At 30.4% G+C, this 18,598-nt stretch overlaps 3 protein-coding genes across 4 annotated transcripts; 1 reads left to right on the top strand and 2 right to left on the bottom strand.

Annotated features, from left to right (window-relative positions):
* Positions 1–340: 340 nt before the first annotated feature.
* Positions 341–2,312, bottom strand: LOC107905377 (senescence-specific cysteine protease SAG12). Its single transcript, XM_016832020.2, has 2 exons — positions 1,191–2,312; positions 341–1,086 (listed from the first exon to the last, which is right to left on the bottom strand). Exons 1-2 carry the CDS (start codon positions 1,630–1,632, stop codon positions 506–508), a joined length of 1,023 nt encoding a protein of 340 aa, XP_016687509.2. The 5' UTR covers positions 1,633–2,312; the 3' UTR covers positions 341–505.
* A 5,582-nt stretch (positions 2,313–7,894) lies between these two features.
* LOC107903164 (uncharacterized) lies at positions 7,895–8,718 on the bottom strand. The gene has a single exon (XM_016829207.2). It carries the CDS (start codon positions 8,587–8,589, stop codon positions 8,110–8,112), a length of 480 nt encoding a protein of 159 aa, XP_016684696.1. The 5' UTR covers positions 8,590–8,718; the 3' UTR covers positions 7,895–8,109.
* A 7,462-nt stretch (positions 8,719–16,180) lies between these two features.
* On the top strand, positions 16,181–17,435 carry LOC107903165 (heavy metal-associated isoprenylated plant protein 28). Of its 2 annotated transcripts, none has more exons than XM_016829208.2 (3): positions 16,181–16,580; positions 16,736–16,811; positions 16,967–17,435. In XM_016829208.2, exons 1-3 carry the CDS (start codon positions 16,575–16,577, stop codon positions 17,314–17,316), a joined length of 432 nt encoding a protein of 143 aa, XP_016684697.1. In that variant the 5' UTR covers positions 16,181–16,574; the 3' UTR covers positions 17,317–17,435. The 2 variants fall into 2 exon arrangements, with proteins under 2 accessions (XP_016684697.1, XP_016684698.1); XM_016829209.2 differs by having other exon boundaries at positions 16,400–16,501.
* The last annotated feature ends 1,163 nt before the right edge of the window (positions 17,436–18,598 follow it).

The raw sequence follows: 18,598 nt of genomic DNA, 5'->3' as shown, positions 1-18,598 counted from the left end.
AACAGGGAATCTCTATTTTGGTGCCATGCTCTAACAAAGCAATTACCCAAACTATATACAACGTACTGAGATATTATGTTATGAACTTTTGCTTTTAATTCGGATAATTCTATGGACTCGGCTACTCCTTAATGCAAATAGATTCCTTGAGGGAATCTATTGATTGGACACGTAATATTCATTATTAGATGTGGAGTAGCTTTTAACAATTTTTACGCCCGCATCAAATGAAAGAAAAGAAACGTCGCTTCTATATCTTTCAGTAACTTACAGGGTGATAGCAGGCAAACAGTGGTTTTTTTAAACCAAAAAAATCAAATGGAACCTCAACAGTAGCAGATCATCAAATCAAACACTTTATTGCTGAATTATTTTTACAGTTTCCTACAGGAAGCGTAGCTACCATAACACAAATTTTACAATAGTTTTACACCTTCAGACAAATAACCTGATATTGGTATTGACAGGTTGTAATATAACAGTATTCCAATAATATTTTCTTCTTTCATGCAAGTGGGTAAGAAGCTTTCATGGCAACGCCACAAAGGCCTTCCTTGGCAGCAACATCCCTCTCGAGCCTCATATACCCTTTCTCACCCCAGTCAGTACCCCACGAATTCTTCGCCAACCAGTACTTGGTACCATCCGAGTTGGTTCCGTACCCAACCAACGTGACAGCATGGTCAAGGTAAGTGTCACACTCCCCGGAGAAGACCCCGCTCTTGTAAAACTGGAAAGACCATCCACTTCCTTCTATAGCAACAGAAACTGGTTGGTTGGCCACTGCTTGTAACAAGGCCTTTTCGTTATTAGGCGGTACATCTTCGTAGCCGGTTATAGTTGCTGCAGGATTTGCTTCCTTCTTTCTGCAAGCTCCTTCCGATCCCTGGTAAGGGTAGTTAGCTTCTGATGTTAGGCCATGGATACTTTTGATGAACTGAAAGGCAGTGTCCATAAAGCCACCCTCACATCCTTCATTTTCACCATTGTCCACAAGTTGCTGCTCTGACAATGAAATTAACTTCCCTTTCTTGAGTGCTGCTTTGCCTTCTATAGCCGCTACTGCTGAAAACGCCCAACAACATCCTGTATTTTGACGCAACATATAACAAGTACCATATATTGACCTGCCATGAAGTAAAAGATAATAAAACAAATGACTAGCTTATAATCCATGAATTCTCACTCACCGCATGAGCCTTGATCCTTGACAGAGGTCACGGCACCCTTTTTCCTCCAGTCCACAACAGTAGGCGCAGCGGTTACATTTCCATGGCGGAAATTTGCGGGTTTTGAATTTGACATCAATTCAAAAGACTGGCGTTTGTAACCAGTGTGTAGGGAATGGAATTCCTCATTAGTTAAGTCTGCAAATTTGTTTACACCTAGCTTATATCCTTTCTCCACACCGTTATTAAAAGCATCGATACGTTCAACGTTTTCCTTAAATATTGCAAAGCGTTTCTCGTGCTCAGCTGAGTCTGTGTAGACGCGGCCATGCATAGCCATCCATTCTTCATGCCTCTTCAGCATGTGTTCCTCATTGAGAGGGCGACAGCGGGCATGTGAAATCCAGATGGACAAAACAAGGAGATAAGCCAAGCACATGTTTTGGCATACATTTGTAGCCATTCCACTAAGATTATCGATGATTATGGAAGTAAATACCTGAATATGAATCTATTTGCAATGGGCGCACTTACATCAAAAGAGCTATGAGGGTTTTATAGACAGCATTTTCTCCGGTCATCATCCTATATCCCCACCCCGGTAGTGCTTTGATTAGACTTGCTACTACTCTGTGTGCCTTACAATATGTTCAGACTAACACACCAAATTGGAATGCGATATTCTGGTAAGCTAGTCATAATTGATGCCATTTAAACTGACGTTGATGATCATACAAAGTACATAAAACCACACCATGAATATACCTTATATGCAAGCAAAAGAAGTGGAATAAGCCCTTAAACACTAGAAAATGTCAAAATCGTTCTCCTAGGAAGTTGTGTGCATTTAGAAGCCTGTTCAATGAATCTTGTGTTTGTGGTTTGTAATGAAAAGAAGTTTTATGTATTTAGAGTGCTTACTCTAACATGACATTGAATGCAGTGACAAACTAAGGGCCCCTTTGACGTCACAAAGCTTTCAGTGCGTTGGCATCTGCTGTTTAAAATGACGGAAAATTCAATTGCAGTTGAGATTGGTCTGCCTTTGGATGATCTCCGGTGAGAATTTCAAACTCACTGCACCCTTCTATTGTCACTGAAGGGGAGGGCTCCAACTGAGGCACTGGACTTCCAGTGAGAGGAAAATTTTCTATTTTGCCCCTTTTATCTATATTTTATTTTATTATTATTTTAAAATTTTAATATAAATGTTATTTATGTAATTCTTAATTATTATTAGTTAACATAAATAGAAATATAATATATATTTACCATTTACTATAGATTTTTATTATTATATATTAATAGTTATTAATTAATATAAATTTAATTTAATTATTATATATTAATAATTGTTTTTAACAATTTTTAATTTAATATCTCTAATGGTCATTCTCTATTTTTATCTCATTGCTATCACTGCATTTGAATCTAAACCCCTATCTCGACATTGAGCCTGTTAATGTGACTTTCGATATCATCGCGCATTTGAATCCAAACCCCTATCTCGACATTGAGTCTGCCAATGTGATTTTCGATATCATCGCCATTGATATTTTAAATCTCACCAAAGCCAATCTCATTGCTCATCCAAATGGAGACTCTTTTTGGATGGACGATGAGATTGAATATTATATCAATGAAATTAGTTATTATAACAGTGAGATTAAAATAAGAGCTGATATATGTGGTAAGAATGGAAAATAACTATTAAAGATATTAAGTTAAATTTTATGTATATATAGAATAAATAATTAAAAATATTTTTAAAATAAAATATGTTAAATAATAATTATTTTTTTAAAAATAATGAATAATTAAAATTAATTTTATACTAAATTACAAAATATATATTAAAATTCTATTTATGTTAATAATAATTTGTATTAAATAATTAAAATTTTATAAAAACATAAATTATTTTTGTATTTGTTTTTTATCATATAAAAATTTTGTAATAGTTTATTATTCATATAAAAGTAATTAATCATAAAGATTATTTTTTATTCTTAATCAATTTTATAATAATAAATTTTATATATTTATAAAATTAGTATACAAATCAAAATTATACATGTTTCATATAATAACAAAAAGAAGTTGTTTATGTATAATTTTAATTGAAAGGAAAAAGTTGCAATTATATAAAAGGAATGTAGGAGTTAAAAGTACGAGTACAACCTGGTTGGGCGTTGCTTTTACCAATTGTAGCTTGTTGCTCCAGTGAGAATTAAGGGTTGTGGTGGTTTTGGTTGATCTCACCATTAGTTATCCTCGGTGAAAAAGAATAAATGAGGTTATACTCCTCAGGTTCCATTTCACCATTGGTGTGATGAGATTCAAAGGGACCTTAAGGTAGGATTAAGCATCATTACAACACTTGAAATCATGTTTAACAAGCAACATATATCAAAACAGCAGTTAGGTGGCTTTCACTATGATATGTTTGACAAGGTATAAGATTATGACTAAATTAACCATGGCATGCTATGCCGTTCTTAATCATAATTTATGTCAGATGTAATTACATGATCATAATCCGTATGAAATAAATAATGAGAGAAGGAAAATAGCTTACTTTTGTACATCTGATGAATTAAAACTTTAAAATGTTTTCCATCACATAATTCAAACAAAATGAGAACTGCATTACCATTTTTGTGAAACACCCAAGCCGCAATTTCAATCGATAGGTCCACAAAAATCAATCCTTGAACCAAAATCACTAACCCTACTTATCAATCATTATAACGTATTGACGCTCACTTCTTGAAATCAACATCATGCAGATTCCAAGATTCCTTTCATTTTGGAATCCATGTGAAAAAAACCATCTTTGTAATAGTTTATGCCTGGGATGAAGTGAGGTGGACCACATGAAAACCATCTTTGAAATACTAGGCGTGCTAGTCAGATCCCTCCACTCCTTTCTCGTAACAGAATGGGTATGTCAATCACATTCAACCTGGGAAAGCAAACTTTGTTACGTTAAGCAAGCTCCCACACTCAATCAATTTTATGGAAAAAGTTTTCCTTTTTCCTCATTGCAGCAGCTTTTGCTTTTTTCTTGTTTGGATCTTTTTAACCTGCAGCTTTAAACCTTTGGAGGGCATAAAACCCCGGACCCAACACTTCCAATATGACCCCATCAAGGTTTTTTTTTTTTAGGTTGGATTTAATTTTTCAATTATTCAAGTCGAGATTAATATAATTACCAAAATACTTTTATATATAAATATAATAATAATATTTTATTAACATTTGTTTTAGCATACTTCTACCAAAAAAATTAGGGTAAATTATAAAAATAATCACTCAATTATTATTGTATTTTTGTTTTAGTCATCCATGTTTAAATTTTTTTACTTTAGTAACTAACGTTTTCAAATATTTAATATTTAGGCTATTCATCTGTTAAATAACTAATGGTCGCCTTTTTTTTATAGGAATAATAAAAAATTTAGCCCTCCAATGTTTACAAATTCTATCAATTTAGTGTTAATTCTAAAAATTCAACAAATTTAATGTAACGGCTTAATTTTCAGTGGTGTCGGAAATGGTAATTTGAGATCACTAAATCCGACAAGTAAGATTGAACAAGATAGTAATTTAATATTTATGAGTCAAGTAAGAATTTAGAAGAATTTGTGAATTGGTGAATTTAGTGAATTAAAAGAATTTATTAGGTTAAACGGGTCAAAAATAAGTTATCGAGAAGTTGAATTTGAAAACCAAGCCATAAATATTTTTAGAAATATTTATGAAGTATCATTAAGTTAGTATTAAAGTTTTCTTGAGAAATTTTAATGTTTGGGTAGTCAATTAAATAAGAAGGACTAAATTGTAACAAAAGAAAATTTTACTAGAAGGATTAAATAGCTCAACTGTTAAAAGAAAGAGGATTTAAAGGGAAATTAAGCCTAAAATTGAATAGGTTGGACGGCAAGGGCAAGAAAATCAGCAGAAAAATAAGGGAAATAAGGGCAAAATTGGAAATTTTACAACTTTAACATATAAAATAAGGACAAAATTGAAAAATCTAGAGATCTCTTCATATTTTCTCATCCAAAATGCCATAGGAGGTCTGGAGAAAGCTGGTTTTTCATATTTTTACATCATTTGAATTTTATTCTTGCTTTTTCTTGATAATTTTTATGTTTTTATGACTTTTACAATTAGGTCCACTTATAGAATTCATTAGTTTTTGATTTGGTGGGTGAAATTGGAAGTTACCCTGGCTGAGTAAGGGAATTTTATGATGAATTATTATGAAATTTAAGTTCTAATTTCATATTAAGGTAGTTTTATTAAGTGATTTTGATAGAAAATGGTATTTAGGACCTAATTGTGAAAAAGTTGTGAATTAGAGGTTGGTGTTGAAATTAAGAATATAAAAGGTTTTGAAATAGTTTATAATGATAAAATAAAGTGTTAATTGAGAAATTTTAGTTCAATTTATGGGTAAATTGAGCAGGGACTAAATTGTAAAAATTGTAAATTTTGGGATAAAAGTGAGATTTTGAAAATTAAAGAGCATAAATTATGAAGTGAAATAGAAATAAAATAAATACTAATGAGTGAAAATATTTTACATTATATATCAAGAATCTAAAGAAGAACGAGAAAAAGAAAAAGTTGCAGAATAGTCCCTAAATTTTAATATATTTTACAAATCAGCCTGGTAAGTTTATATGGTTGAATTTACATGTTTAGTTGTGAATGATTGAATGATATAATGTGTTATTATATATGAATTTGCTGTGGGATTGTGAAAATTATGTTAAAATGAAAGAATAAATATGGAAATTTAAATTAGGAAAAACGCAGAATTGAGTATGTTTGTATCGTGATATGTGATGAATTGACGGATAAGACCATGGTTGATCCATAGAAAAGTTGTGAAACGTAGGTATGGTACCATCCATATTGAGTTGTGAAACGTAGGTATGGTATTATCCATACTGAGTTAAGAAAAGTAGGTATGACATTTCCCATACCGAGTTGTGAAATGTAGGTATGGTATTTCAATGAGGAAAACCATAATGAGTTGTGAATCATGGCACTGAGAAACGACGTACTCAATTTCGTAAGACGTTTCCTAATTTGATAATAAGTAATATATGAGGTGTGAACTAAAATGAAAAGGGACCGTGTAGTTGCTAATGTTGAGCTCAACTATGTGAAGTATTATAACAATTGTTGTGGATGGCAGGGAACTTTAGTAAATGTTTTATTATTGTTTGGAAATATTATGATTGGTAAGCATTACATTTAAACCTATGAACTTACTAAGCTTCAATAAGCTTACTTGTGTGTGTTTGATATTTTTATGTAGATTGTATTAAAGGGAAGTTAGTAAATCGGATCATCACAACAAAGCTCACTATCCAGATCAATTCCGGTAGCTTTTTTTTTATGTTTAAAGATTTATATGGCATGTATAGAGTTTAAATGAAATGAAGTAAAGATGTTATAAACTAGTTAACAATATTTTGTACTAAAACAGTTTTTGGTTAATAGCAGTAGTTCAACTTTGAAAATTCACCATAAATTATAAAAATTGAATTAGAGGTTAAATAAGATATGAAATAAAATCCTATTGAATCTAGTTTCACATGGAAGAAACGGTGTACGCAAAAGACTTTCATATTAGGAGATATTTTAATTTCTGTGAGACAAGGTCAGAGTGATTTCGAGCTCCCCTATTCTGACTTTAGAAAATCATTAAAAATTGTACAAAAATAATTATGGATTATAATTCATATGCTTAAAATCCTTAATGAGTATTGTTTCAAAAAAAACAAATGGGAACATCACCCGAATTCTGTACTATGAGATAATTAATTTTCAGTAAAGAAAACTCGAAACTGTTAAACAATAGAACAGGGGTAACTTTGAAAAATAAACTGTATTTTTTGGCTAATCCATAAATTCTGAAAATTTTATTATAGAAAGATATATGAGTCTAGTTTCAAATGATTTTTACGGATCTTAATTTAGAATTCTGTAGCTTAAGATATAAATAATTTAGTGATTATGACTCGAGTAGACAGCTTTGATGTGAATATAAGTAAATAATAGAATTTTTGTGTAATTATTCCGTAAACTTCGGTAACATCTTGTAACCCTATTTCGACGACAGATGTGAGTTAGGGGTGTTACATTTAACCCTTAACTTTACACATTCTATCAATTTAGTCTCACTTCTTAAAAATTCAAAAATAAAAAAAAATTTAAAAGTTCATTTCTTATAAAAATAAATAAGATTTTATAAAAAAATACATACACAATTATAAATAAATGAATACTTATTTTTCTCTTTTTTTTACATGAAATTTATTTATTAAAATCATGCTTTTTAAATAAAATATTTCTAAAAACCCACAAACAAGATCTAATCCAAATTCAATTTTTTAGTTTCTTTTATAAATAATAAATTCTATTATATGTGTGGCTTTACTCTTTAGTCCTTGTCAAATTTGCGGAGCACTGGGCACTATTTTCACCCACAACCACTGACATCAATAACATTTACTATGATCTCTTTAGTCTCCACATCCTCTATCATTGCGCCGTTGAACTAGTGTGTGTCATATGTGAATAGAGTAGCCTATACTGTTTTATATAGCTGCGTTATTATAATTTGTTTTTTTTTTTTTTTTTATTATTGCTTTTGTTTATGACGGCCATATCTGATAATCAAAGACAAAGGATGCTATCACCGTTGTTGAAATTGGATTTGAAGTGACCACTGAATAATGAAGTCACTTGGTTTTATTTACATTTGTATATATATTTGTTTGGTTGAACATTGGCATGATTAATGCACCATTAATCCGTATCAACACAAATTGCATACAAGTAAAACATAAAGCAGCACAAAAAACCCCCATAGCTTCTGGACTCTGGTGGCTCCCAAAGAACAAGACGGTGCATATTTTTACTGCCCGGCAGCGAATGCGTCAACTGGAAAGGTCTTGGTTACACCAGCGAGGCTCTTGAAGTGAATTTTGCCAGTGGGTGGATCGTCCACTACAATCTCATTCACTGGAGGCCATAACATGAGTTCTCTAGCCTTAACTCCCTTCAGCTTCTTGATCTGCTTCTTGTCAACAAAACCAGTAATTTCAGTGTCATAACTCACCAGTTTGCTGATCATCTGAAATTTGTGTTCAACCTTCTTTTTCTGCACAATCCACATGTAACCTGTATTCCTTACGAAACCAACTTCAATCACATCTGCAAGAGGGAGAAGTCCCAATGGGAGCCCAAACTCTTCCAGAAGACCAATAGCCATTTTCATTCCCTCATCATGCCCTTTCTTCACAATCCCCCCTTCCTTCTCTGCCATTGAATTTAGATTTCTCAACTTTTTTTCACTTTGTTGCAATTGCTTGCAGTTGTGTGTGACCTTAAACATGAAGTAAGGAGATTACTTATACTGCTCGCAGCCACGCTTACGATAAAAAATGAAAGGAGAAATCGAGGTTAATTACATTGTGTGAGCCACCACAAGGGGGTTTTCACATAAAACCGTCCATTAACTTTTTTTAAATCTCTAGACAAAGTCCACAATTTTTTTTCCCGTGATGTACTTAACAAGTAACATCATAGAAAAAACAAAAGGGAGTGGGAGACCTGTTATCACTCACTGCATTACTGTTCTGTTGTATGCATTAATCCCATAAAAACTTACACTGTTATCCCATGTTTGATTTGTAAGCTGAAATAATAACTAGCATTATAAATCTATATTTTTGGGGTCGTAAATGGATTCAAGGTTTTTTCTGTATTTTTTGCATTAGTAATTACTGAATAGCCTGTTTCAGTTGTTTCTATCGCTTGATCTGCATCGTTTGTGCTGTTATTGTCCGGTTTCTCTTGTTGTTTAGCCTTCGGAAAAACTGTATGGCCTGCACCCTGTGCCAAAACAAGGCGAGGGGAGATGAGCAGGAAATATCTTTTGGTCATGCAAAGAAATGAGCTTGGCAACTAATATATTACTTTTTTTATGGGCGTCTAATAATCTGCGCCAAATTTATCCCATATAGGAGTTTGGCATTACAGTTGAAAGTTTCATAAGAAATTAAAATGTCATTTTATCCAAAAGCCTACTTCTAAAAATCGAAAGTGTCACCTTTTATTGGTCAAACTATAAACTTAACCACATAAACCAAATCATTTTATTTTACTATTGCTTGCTTTTATGGCCGACTTATACAACTTCAAAATGTATACATACTTTGTAGATATGATTAACCAAGGTTGAAGTGGAGACTTGAGATGACATATTCTTGAATGCTGATTTTTATTGAATTCGACAATCGGAGGCAACCAACGATCATTGTCGAGATGCAGTGCGTTACGAGGTGTCCAAACCAATTTATTTATTAAAATTTTTAGCAGTATCTTAATGCGAGACTGTACACTCTATGGAAAACAGAAGCACAGAAAACTATGTATATCATACTATACATGTAATATTACATTTGAGTAAGAAATATTACATTTAAATGCGACAATCGTTTAATTTAAATGCTTATCTAAACACTTCATTTTAATATATTTAAGCTTATTTGAAGTTTTTCAAATCATTTCTATACTTTCTTTAGAGTTTGCTTACAAATGGAACCATTTAGGGTCTTTTTAGGTCAAAATAAAGTTAATGCCGTAATATTGAAAAATGAGTGTCGTGACAGGGCAAAATATTCCAATCCTGTGACACTGACTCATAGTGTCACAACATAGTCCAATGTTGCAACACTAAATATTAAATGTCGCCCACAACATGGCTTAAACACCTAAAACTAAGTCAAAACTATATATCTTCAATCACTCCACAACATTTCTAAACATTTTTAAAATTTAAATATATCAAATATCATTTAAAAATCACATATAACACATGTATATATCCACCCAATAAAGATCATTGTAAGTTACAAATTAATGTTAAGCATGCATGACATAGGTTTGAAACCACTTAGCTAATTTACTACAAATATTTTAATGGTTCTAATCCTGTGTACATGCCATGCAATTATCAAAATACAAGTTCTATACACTTTAATCTTAGCTTGATGATGAGACAAGGATGGCCACTTCAAATGATGTCTTCAAAATGATCTTTACCTACGTGTTCAAAACATCGCGTTAAGCTTATGAAAGTTTACTCAGAAATTCAAATCTTACAGTTGAATTTAATTAGCTAATTTAATGAATAAACATATTTAACATGATTACAAGAATTAAACCAAAGATAAAGTATAAAATAGCAACAAAGTTAATTAACACATTTTCACTTACCATACTTTCATCATTCAGAAGTACATGAGCACATAAGTGCTAGATTATCACGAACACTAAAAGTGTTTAAACACAAGCATCAAAGTGCTAAATACACGAGCCCGCTATAGAATTCCTAATGGCATGTCATCTACATCCCACAAGTTCAAAACTTGTTTACAACTGTAACGTCCCCTAACCCTATACCGTCACCGGAACAGGGTTACGAGACATTACCAATCAGTACAGTCCAATTTCGGTCATTAATTAAAATAAATATTCACACACATCCTAGTTTTAAGATGTCGTCCCTTTAATGGGCCCTCGCTGTTCAATATGAACAGTAAATTCAATTCGGGACTAATTTAGAATCACTACGAATTTTTAGTAAATTTCAAAATTCATACTACATACCGTTGCCAACCATAATTTACTCATTTCATCAATACTTCTATAACCTAAATGACTCTCATAAAACGTCCTAGGTACATGCCATTATCAATACTCAACATACTTTACCTTAATGGATTCGGGATCGTCTTGGGATGCTGATTCAATGTACTATCTTTACTTAACCTGCGCACGGAAACAAACCGTACACTGAGTATGGTATACTCAGTGGTATTTTTATAATCCGAACAATTAATAATATAACAAATACTTAAGATCATAATAATAATTACAATTATTCAATTATTTATTCATAGATAAATTTCAACTACTTACCATATAAATTTTATACAAATCATATAATAAACACAATAACATAATTGTTCAATTCTTAACTAAATCCATTATTATTTACTCCATTCTTTCACTTACTATTCGGTATAGCTTTCCTTAATTTATTCACAATTCAATATCATTAAACTATATTCAACTATACACTTTTCAATCATATTCCATTTTAATTCATTTCAATAACAGTCAATTTCATTTATATCATATCAACTTACTATCCCTGATAGCTTTCAGTATATACATACGATTCATATATCTCAAATCACATTTCAATTCATCAAGTGGCATCATATATCATCAATTCGAACTCCAATCATTTCATGAACCTTTGGTTCATATTTTCAATTTCATATAAATTTTCAATTCTCAATTCAATTTCTCGTTTCATTTCAATAGCTCGATCAATCAAATTTATTCGATTTATCTTTCACTTATTTACCCCTATTAACAAACCCGGACTTTGACGGATACACGGATTCCAACCCAAACACACCAGTACGGCACATTGTGCCTAAAACGGTACATAGTACCTGATCAGTATACGACACATAAAGTGCCTAAAACGACACACGAGGTGCCTGATACGACACACGAGGTGCCTGAAATACGACACATAAAGTTCCTGATCGATAAAGCCGGCAAATCCCGCACACTTCCAGATCCTATGGCATGCCAATTATATCCGACTCAGCCCGACTAGTTAATAGGGTATTTCATTCACTTTCTCAATTTAATAATTCTTTCATCAATATACCATTCTAATAATCACATATATTCACCCATTTTCACAATTCATACAATTTCATTCAATTCAACAAATATATTTCAATTATGCACATTAATTCATAATTCAATACAATTCAATTTACTTTTCAATACCAAATATTCAAATATCACAATCTCATATATTCATATCAATTTCCTCATATTTCCAATCAATATATTTTTCAATGTAACATTCATTCAATATTCAAATTTCTACATAAGTCATATATATTATATAATTCAATCAATATAAATTCAATCAAAATAATTTCAATCAATATAAATTCAATAAATTCATCGCATACCAAAATCAATCCATTCCAATTGTAAAACATCATAATTCTAACACTAACAATTGCCATATGTATATAAATATAACAAATAAAAACTAAGTTCGGATTATAGAAATACAAACCGTAATTTTCGAGCTAACTCCGGTTGACTTTGTCTTGTCCTTTCTTAGCCAAGATTTCCGGTACCACATTGACTACGAAATTAATACAATTCATAATCATTAATACATTACTAATTCATATCTTGAGTTACAGAATTCTAAATTAAGATCCGCTAATTTTTCCTGAAACTAGACTCACAAATCTTCTTACAATAAAATTTTCAGAATTTTTGGTTTAGCCATTAAGTACAGTTTATTCTTTAAATTCACCCTTATTCTGCTGTCTGACAGTTTCGTCCCTTCTTCACTAAAAATTAATTATCTCACAGTACAGAACTCGGATAACATTCCCGTTAATTTCTCCTGAAAATAGACTCATTAGGGATTCTAAACATATAAATTTAAGCCTCTAATTATTTTTCTTCAATTTTTGGTGATTTTCCAAATTCAGAATAGGGGAACCCGAATTCATTCTGACCTTGTCTCACAAAATTCATTATATCTCCTAATTTACAATTCAGTTGCTTATATTGTTTCTTCTATAAGAAACTAGACTCAATAATATTTAATTCCATATTTTATTCATCCTCTAATTCAATTTCTACAATTTTTGGTGATTTTTCAAACTTAGACTACTGCTGCTGTCCAAAATAGTCTTAGTACAAAATGTTGATTTACTTTAATTTCAATTTAATTCTAACTAAATTCACTTACTTTTCTATCTTAATTCATACTTTATTTCTACTCAATTTTTAACCAAACTTAGACATAATTATCTATTTTTCATCATAAAACCATAATTTCGAAATTCTTTCAATTTAGTCCTTAAAGCATAAAACTTATGAATCACTTTACAATTCAATCCTTGTATCATTTTTAACTTGAATTTCTATCAATTTAGCCCTTAATTCATCATTTTATTTAACATGGACAATATCTAGAAATCTAATAACTATCAAAATATCAACTTAATTTCATCAAAACTTTGTTCTAAAACTTCTAAAACATCAAAATTAAGTAAAAAAGACTTGATTGACTTACATATTAAAGCTTAAAGCTTCAAACCTTAAATTTTCCCTTTTCTCCCCTTCTTTCTTTCTTTTTCTCCCCTGCTCTCTGTTTCGTTTCATTCTGTTTCTATTTACTTTCATTTGCTTCTTTAGTTTATATATATAATATAATATAATATAATATAATATAATATAATTAAAACATAAAGTATCTTTATTATATAATAATATAATAATATAATAATATACTAAACATAAAAAAAATCTTAGATTTTCTTCACGATAAACCGCCTCAATTTATACTTTTTGTATAATTTCCCTTTTAGTCCTTTTTATTTTCTTTTAATCTATAATTCAATTTTCACACTTTATTCAATTTGGTCCTTTTACTTAATTACCCTTAATTAAATTAAATTCACTTAATTAAACTCTAATTAACCACTCATTTTTCTTCGTAAATATTTTTAATAAATATTTATGAATCCATTTTTCAGAAACGGAGACCCGAAAATACACTTTTTCGGTAACGATAAAATTCGGGTCATTACAACAACAACTTTAACATTAATATAAAATCAATATTCATCACAAGCACAATCAAGTTTCATAATTTCATAGCCACACATAACTTTTCAATATTTCACAATTTAGTCCTTTTTTCTACACATTTAATTACATCAAGAATAACTACAATCATTTACTACTTTCTTGAATTATTCACACATTTAGTAAGTTACAATGACTTAAATTCATGACATTAACATGTTCATGAATTTATTATTTTCAAAAATCTAATTAAGTAAGAAAGAAGTCTAAAGTACTTACAAATCTTAACTAGGTTATGTTTTCTTCAAACTTTATTTACTTGTTTCTTCTTGTCTACAATCCTTCCATCCTCTTTCTTGTCTTTCTCTTCATTTCATAGCAATTCCATAAAACATGAGAAATCAATATACTTATTTCATAATATTTTTGTGTTGAAATAATTATAATAAATATGATACTACTACTATTATATCATGAAAATCTTACCTTAAAGCCTTAGTTTCTCAAATTATCTAGATTTTCTCACATTAACACTAAGCTTGCTAGGTTGTATGTAAATTTTCCATGAAAATTTTATAGCTTTTGGCTTGGAGGGGTCTTTATTGATGATAAAGACCAAATTACAAGGAAAAAAAATTATTCTCCAACAATTAATGGTGGGTGGGTGACATGATACATAAGTCTTTTGAATTTTTTATGGTCTCCTATTATTTTCTTCATTGACACTTATAAATCACATTTAATTTATTTTGAAAAATTCAACTCATAATTACTCAAAATAATATTATTAAGACCAAGAAATTTTCAAAGATGTTACAATAGATGCACGCACTCTTATGCTGGGTATAAAGAGTCAACTTTCTGCTGATGTTTTCAGTATTGGAAGTGATTTCTTTTTTTTACCGCGAAAATGGGTATTAGTTAATTGGTCCGAAGTTCACATTTAGATCACGTAAGTTTCCCTTTCTTAGTAGTAATCTTTTAAGAATATCATCTCCACTTTTGGCACTTTGCTTGAAGTCAATGGTGAATACTACTTTCATCTCTTTCAATGTCGCATTGAAAAACCACAGGGACTTTTAGCATACGCAACGGGGAGTTGTTAGCATTCCAAAATAAGATTTAACTGATGTTGTTATCTTTTTTCTAACTTTTAAAAAGTAAAAATATTTAAAAATTAAATATAATTATAATCCAATAATATAGCTTGGAATTCGCATGCGCTTCTCATAAAAAATTGTAACATATTTTTTAAACATTTACATTACAATATAATATATTACCTAATCCATATTTTGAGCATAGTTATCTTTTGCTTAGAATCATTTAAATGAATTACAATAACAGGTTAAAGTCCGAACAAATAATACGATTTGAACTTAAGTTAGACTTGGAACGGTGAACATCCTCAACCATCATGCCATCACATGGAGTTTAACAATTTAAATCATTTAAATTTATATTTAAATATAATATATATTTTTATTCTCTCTTTATTAAATATTGATCAAACTTTTAAACTTTGACAAATATAGTCACTTTTCTTTTAGCAACAGTTTAGTTTCGAAAAAAGCGGTTATATCATTTCTTTTAGTCTACATAGATATGGCAACATGGCGAGATAGAATAACATTTTACTTACCCAACTTGATTTAAAGGTAGATCCTATGGTTGGCTCTAACCAACCTTGATATACTAATTTTTTATTTTTAATATTTTTATCAAGTCCTTGTAAAATAAAATAGATTTTTGTCACATTCCTTGATAGAGTAGAAAATTTTTAAGATATATGCAAGTCAATTCAATACCTTATTGATTATGATCCTACTTCAAATAATTTTAGATAATTATATCAAAATAAAACAGAACAAATACTTTTTAAACTTCATTCAACTAATTTTAAAATTAAACTCACCCAAAACCCAAGTCTGATTAAAAGTCGTGGAGTTGGTGTTTCATTAACCATGTGTAGCAGTACCATCATCCGAGTACTATTGCCAGTGATGAAGTTGACCTTATCTACTCCTAATAATTACAGGAACTTACTTGGAATTTGCTAGTCCACACTTTCACCGAAATCTATTAAGTAATAATCTTTTCAATATTTCGTCAGACGAGATTGACGTCACCACCACCAATTAATTTTTTGACTTGTTCTTCCACGCGTATACCAATGGTTAATGTCACAAAACTTGCAAACAGGCTTGTATTATAGTCGACCAGCAATTAGCATCCTTAAGTATCTGAATTACTCGATTCAGGAGGGTTATGACAAAGGTTGCAGCTTGAATTACTGTAATTACCAACAAATCAATAATTTCTTCACTGGGTAAAACAAAAGGCAAAAACAGAGAAATTCCCCCATACTGTATTTGACTAGTGTTTTAAAGTCGGGTGGGTTATGTAAGTAATCTAATTAATTATTTGTATATTGTATTGCTACGTTTGCGAGCTCCTTTATTTAATTTCGAAGCAGCTGCCAAGCTTTTTCCCCAGAATCTTTTGAATGCTTTGTCCCCAAGAAGCAACTTGAAGAAAAACAAAAACCCTTAGTGGGGACTATCTTGAGTCTTGACGTTTCCTATATATAAGTACGTCCCCATGGTTATCAATTCTCATCCATCATTTTTTCTTTTCTAAATACCAAGATTACAGATACTCAAAATGGCGGTTAGTTCTGTTTCTATCGTTTTTATATGTAACACACACATTACCAAAGAAAAATCAGTTTTGCATCAAACTGTAGTGTATCTGCCATCTTCATATTACATAAATATTGGCTAATTAATTACTGATTGTATTTTTTGTCTGTTCTTCCTCTGCAGATATTAGAGATGAGAGTACATATGGACTGTGAAGGCTGCGCGGTCAAGATAAAGAAGGCTCTTGGAAAACTCAAGGGTATGTCCAAACTTTCGTGTCCGTCCATCATTGAAAAAATATATATTTAGTTCCATATACACATAGCGATGCTTCTTTATGCATATGATGCAGGCTTTCTCTTGAAGCTAAAACGATATTAATGTTAATGACTTAATTTGGGTGTTTTGTTTCAGGAGTGGACAGTGTAGATGTGGATATGAGGATGCAAAAGGTAACGGTCATGGGGTGGGCAGCGTCAGACCAGAAGAAGATGTTGAAAAGAGTGAGAAAAAGCGGAAAAAGAGCAGAGCTGTGGCCGTATCCATACAAACCTGACAACCAATTTTACTACGAATACTATGAAAGACAACCCACGATTACTTACCATGCAACCGGCCATTCATCGTCCTACTACTACTACAAGCATGGGAATGATGGCCATGATCATGGTTACTATCAGCCACCACCTTATTCAACTCTTGTTGATGAACAAGCCAGCTCTATCTTCAGCGATGAAAATCCACACGCTTGCTCCATAATGTGATATATATATATGAATGACTGTGTAAATAAAAGCTACAAGTATTTGTGAGCTGAATTTCCCTTGTAAGACTAAGAACTGTTGTAATTTTGTGCGTTGAAGATGAAGAATTTTTTAGTGCATTCTGTTAGTATTTGTTTAGGGTAGATTACTTGGCACTTCGATCTACGTCTCTTTCTAATGGCAAGTTGTAGAAACAAATATAATTTTCACTACGATAAAAAAACTGCATGCAATACCATAACATAAAAATATATAAACTCCCACAACATCTTAGCCTAATGACAATAATATTATGTTATAGACATGAGAATTTAATTTCAATTCCAAACAATTTTATTTTTCATCCCCAATTTATTTTAAAAAATTACATAAACATAAAATGTTTTTTAATAAAATAAAATAAAGAAAAAGATATGTAAATATTTATCAATGTAATTGTTGGAATTTTGAGTGTAATTTAAGTTACATCATGTATAAATGTTATGTATGTTATCTTTGAGATTATTTTAATTATAAGTTCCATTATGTGTGTGTCATGTTAAGATTTATTTTGGTTTAGATTCGAATATATTTCATTTTTCAAACTATTGTGCTTTGTATTGAGTTATTCTAATTCTAGTTGATTGAATATGTATTATTTACCATTTATAATTATACTTGTAATTTAGCTTGTAAATTTCTCTAAAAAAATATAATTATTTAATTGATTAACCCACAAAAGACAAGTCATCATTCAACATAACTTAAAAATAGAGATGATCATGAGTCGAGTCTAATCAGACTTATACATGGTATTAATATTATATATAATTGTTCAAATTTAGTCTGACTCGAAATATGAGTTTCAAATTTTGCTTAAACTCAAATATTTGTAAATGACTAAATCAAGTCCATTTAAACTTGTCAATATTTTTAAAAATATAATTACTTAGTAATTATATATTTTATTATTATTATTATTAGTTAAATCTAAATATACACAACTTAACATTTTTTTATTTACATTATAGTATAAATTACATACTATATAAAACAAAATATATATATAAAAAAACACATCATAAACGTGAGAATGGGCCAAACCAAGCTCAAGTTTTAAACATTGAAGCCTAAGTATGGGCCATATTTTGAATGAGATTTTTTTTGTCAAGTTTATTTTTTGTCTAATAATTTTATTTAAATTCTCCTAAATTTTGAAGAGTACACAAATAATTTAACCATTAAATAGATCTATTTAAAAGTTGTTTTCTCCAATCCTTATTTATGTCCCCCTTATCGAAAA

Source organism: Gossypium hirsutum, chromosome A05 (assembly GCF_007990345.1).
Source record: "Gossypium hirsutum isolate 1008001.06 chromosome A05, Gossypium_hirsutum_v2.1, whole genome shotgun sequence".
NCBI classification, from domain to species: Eukaryota; Viridiplantae; Streptophyta; class Magnoliopsida; order Malvales; family Malvaceae; genus Gossypium; species Gossypium hirsutum.
Note: the sequence above shows the minus strand (reverse complement) of the source record. Positions and strands in the feature narration are given on the sequence as shown.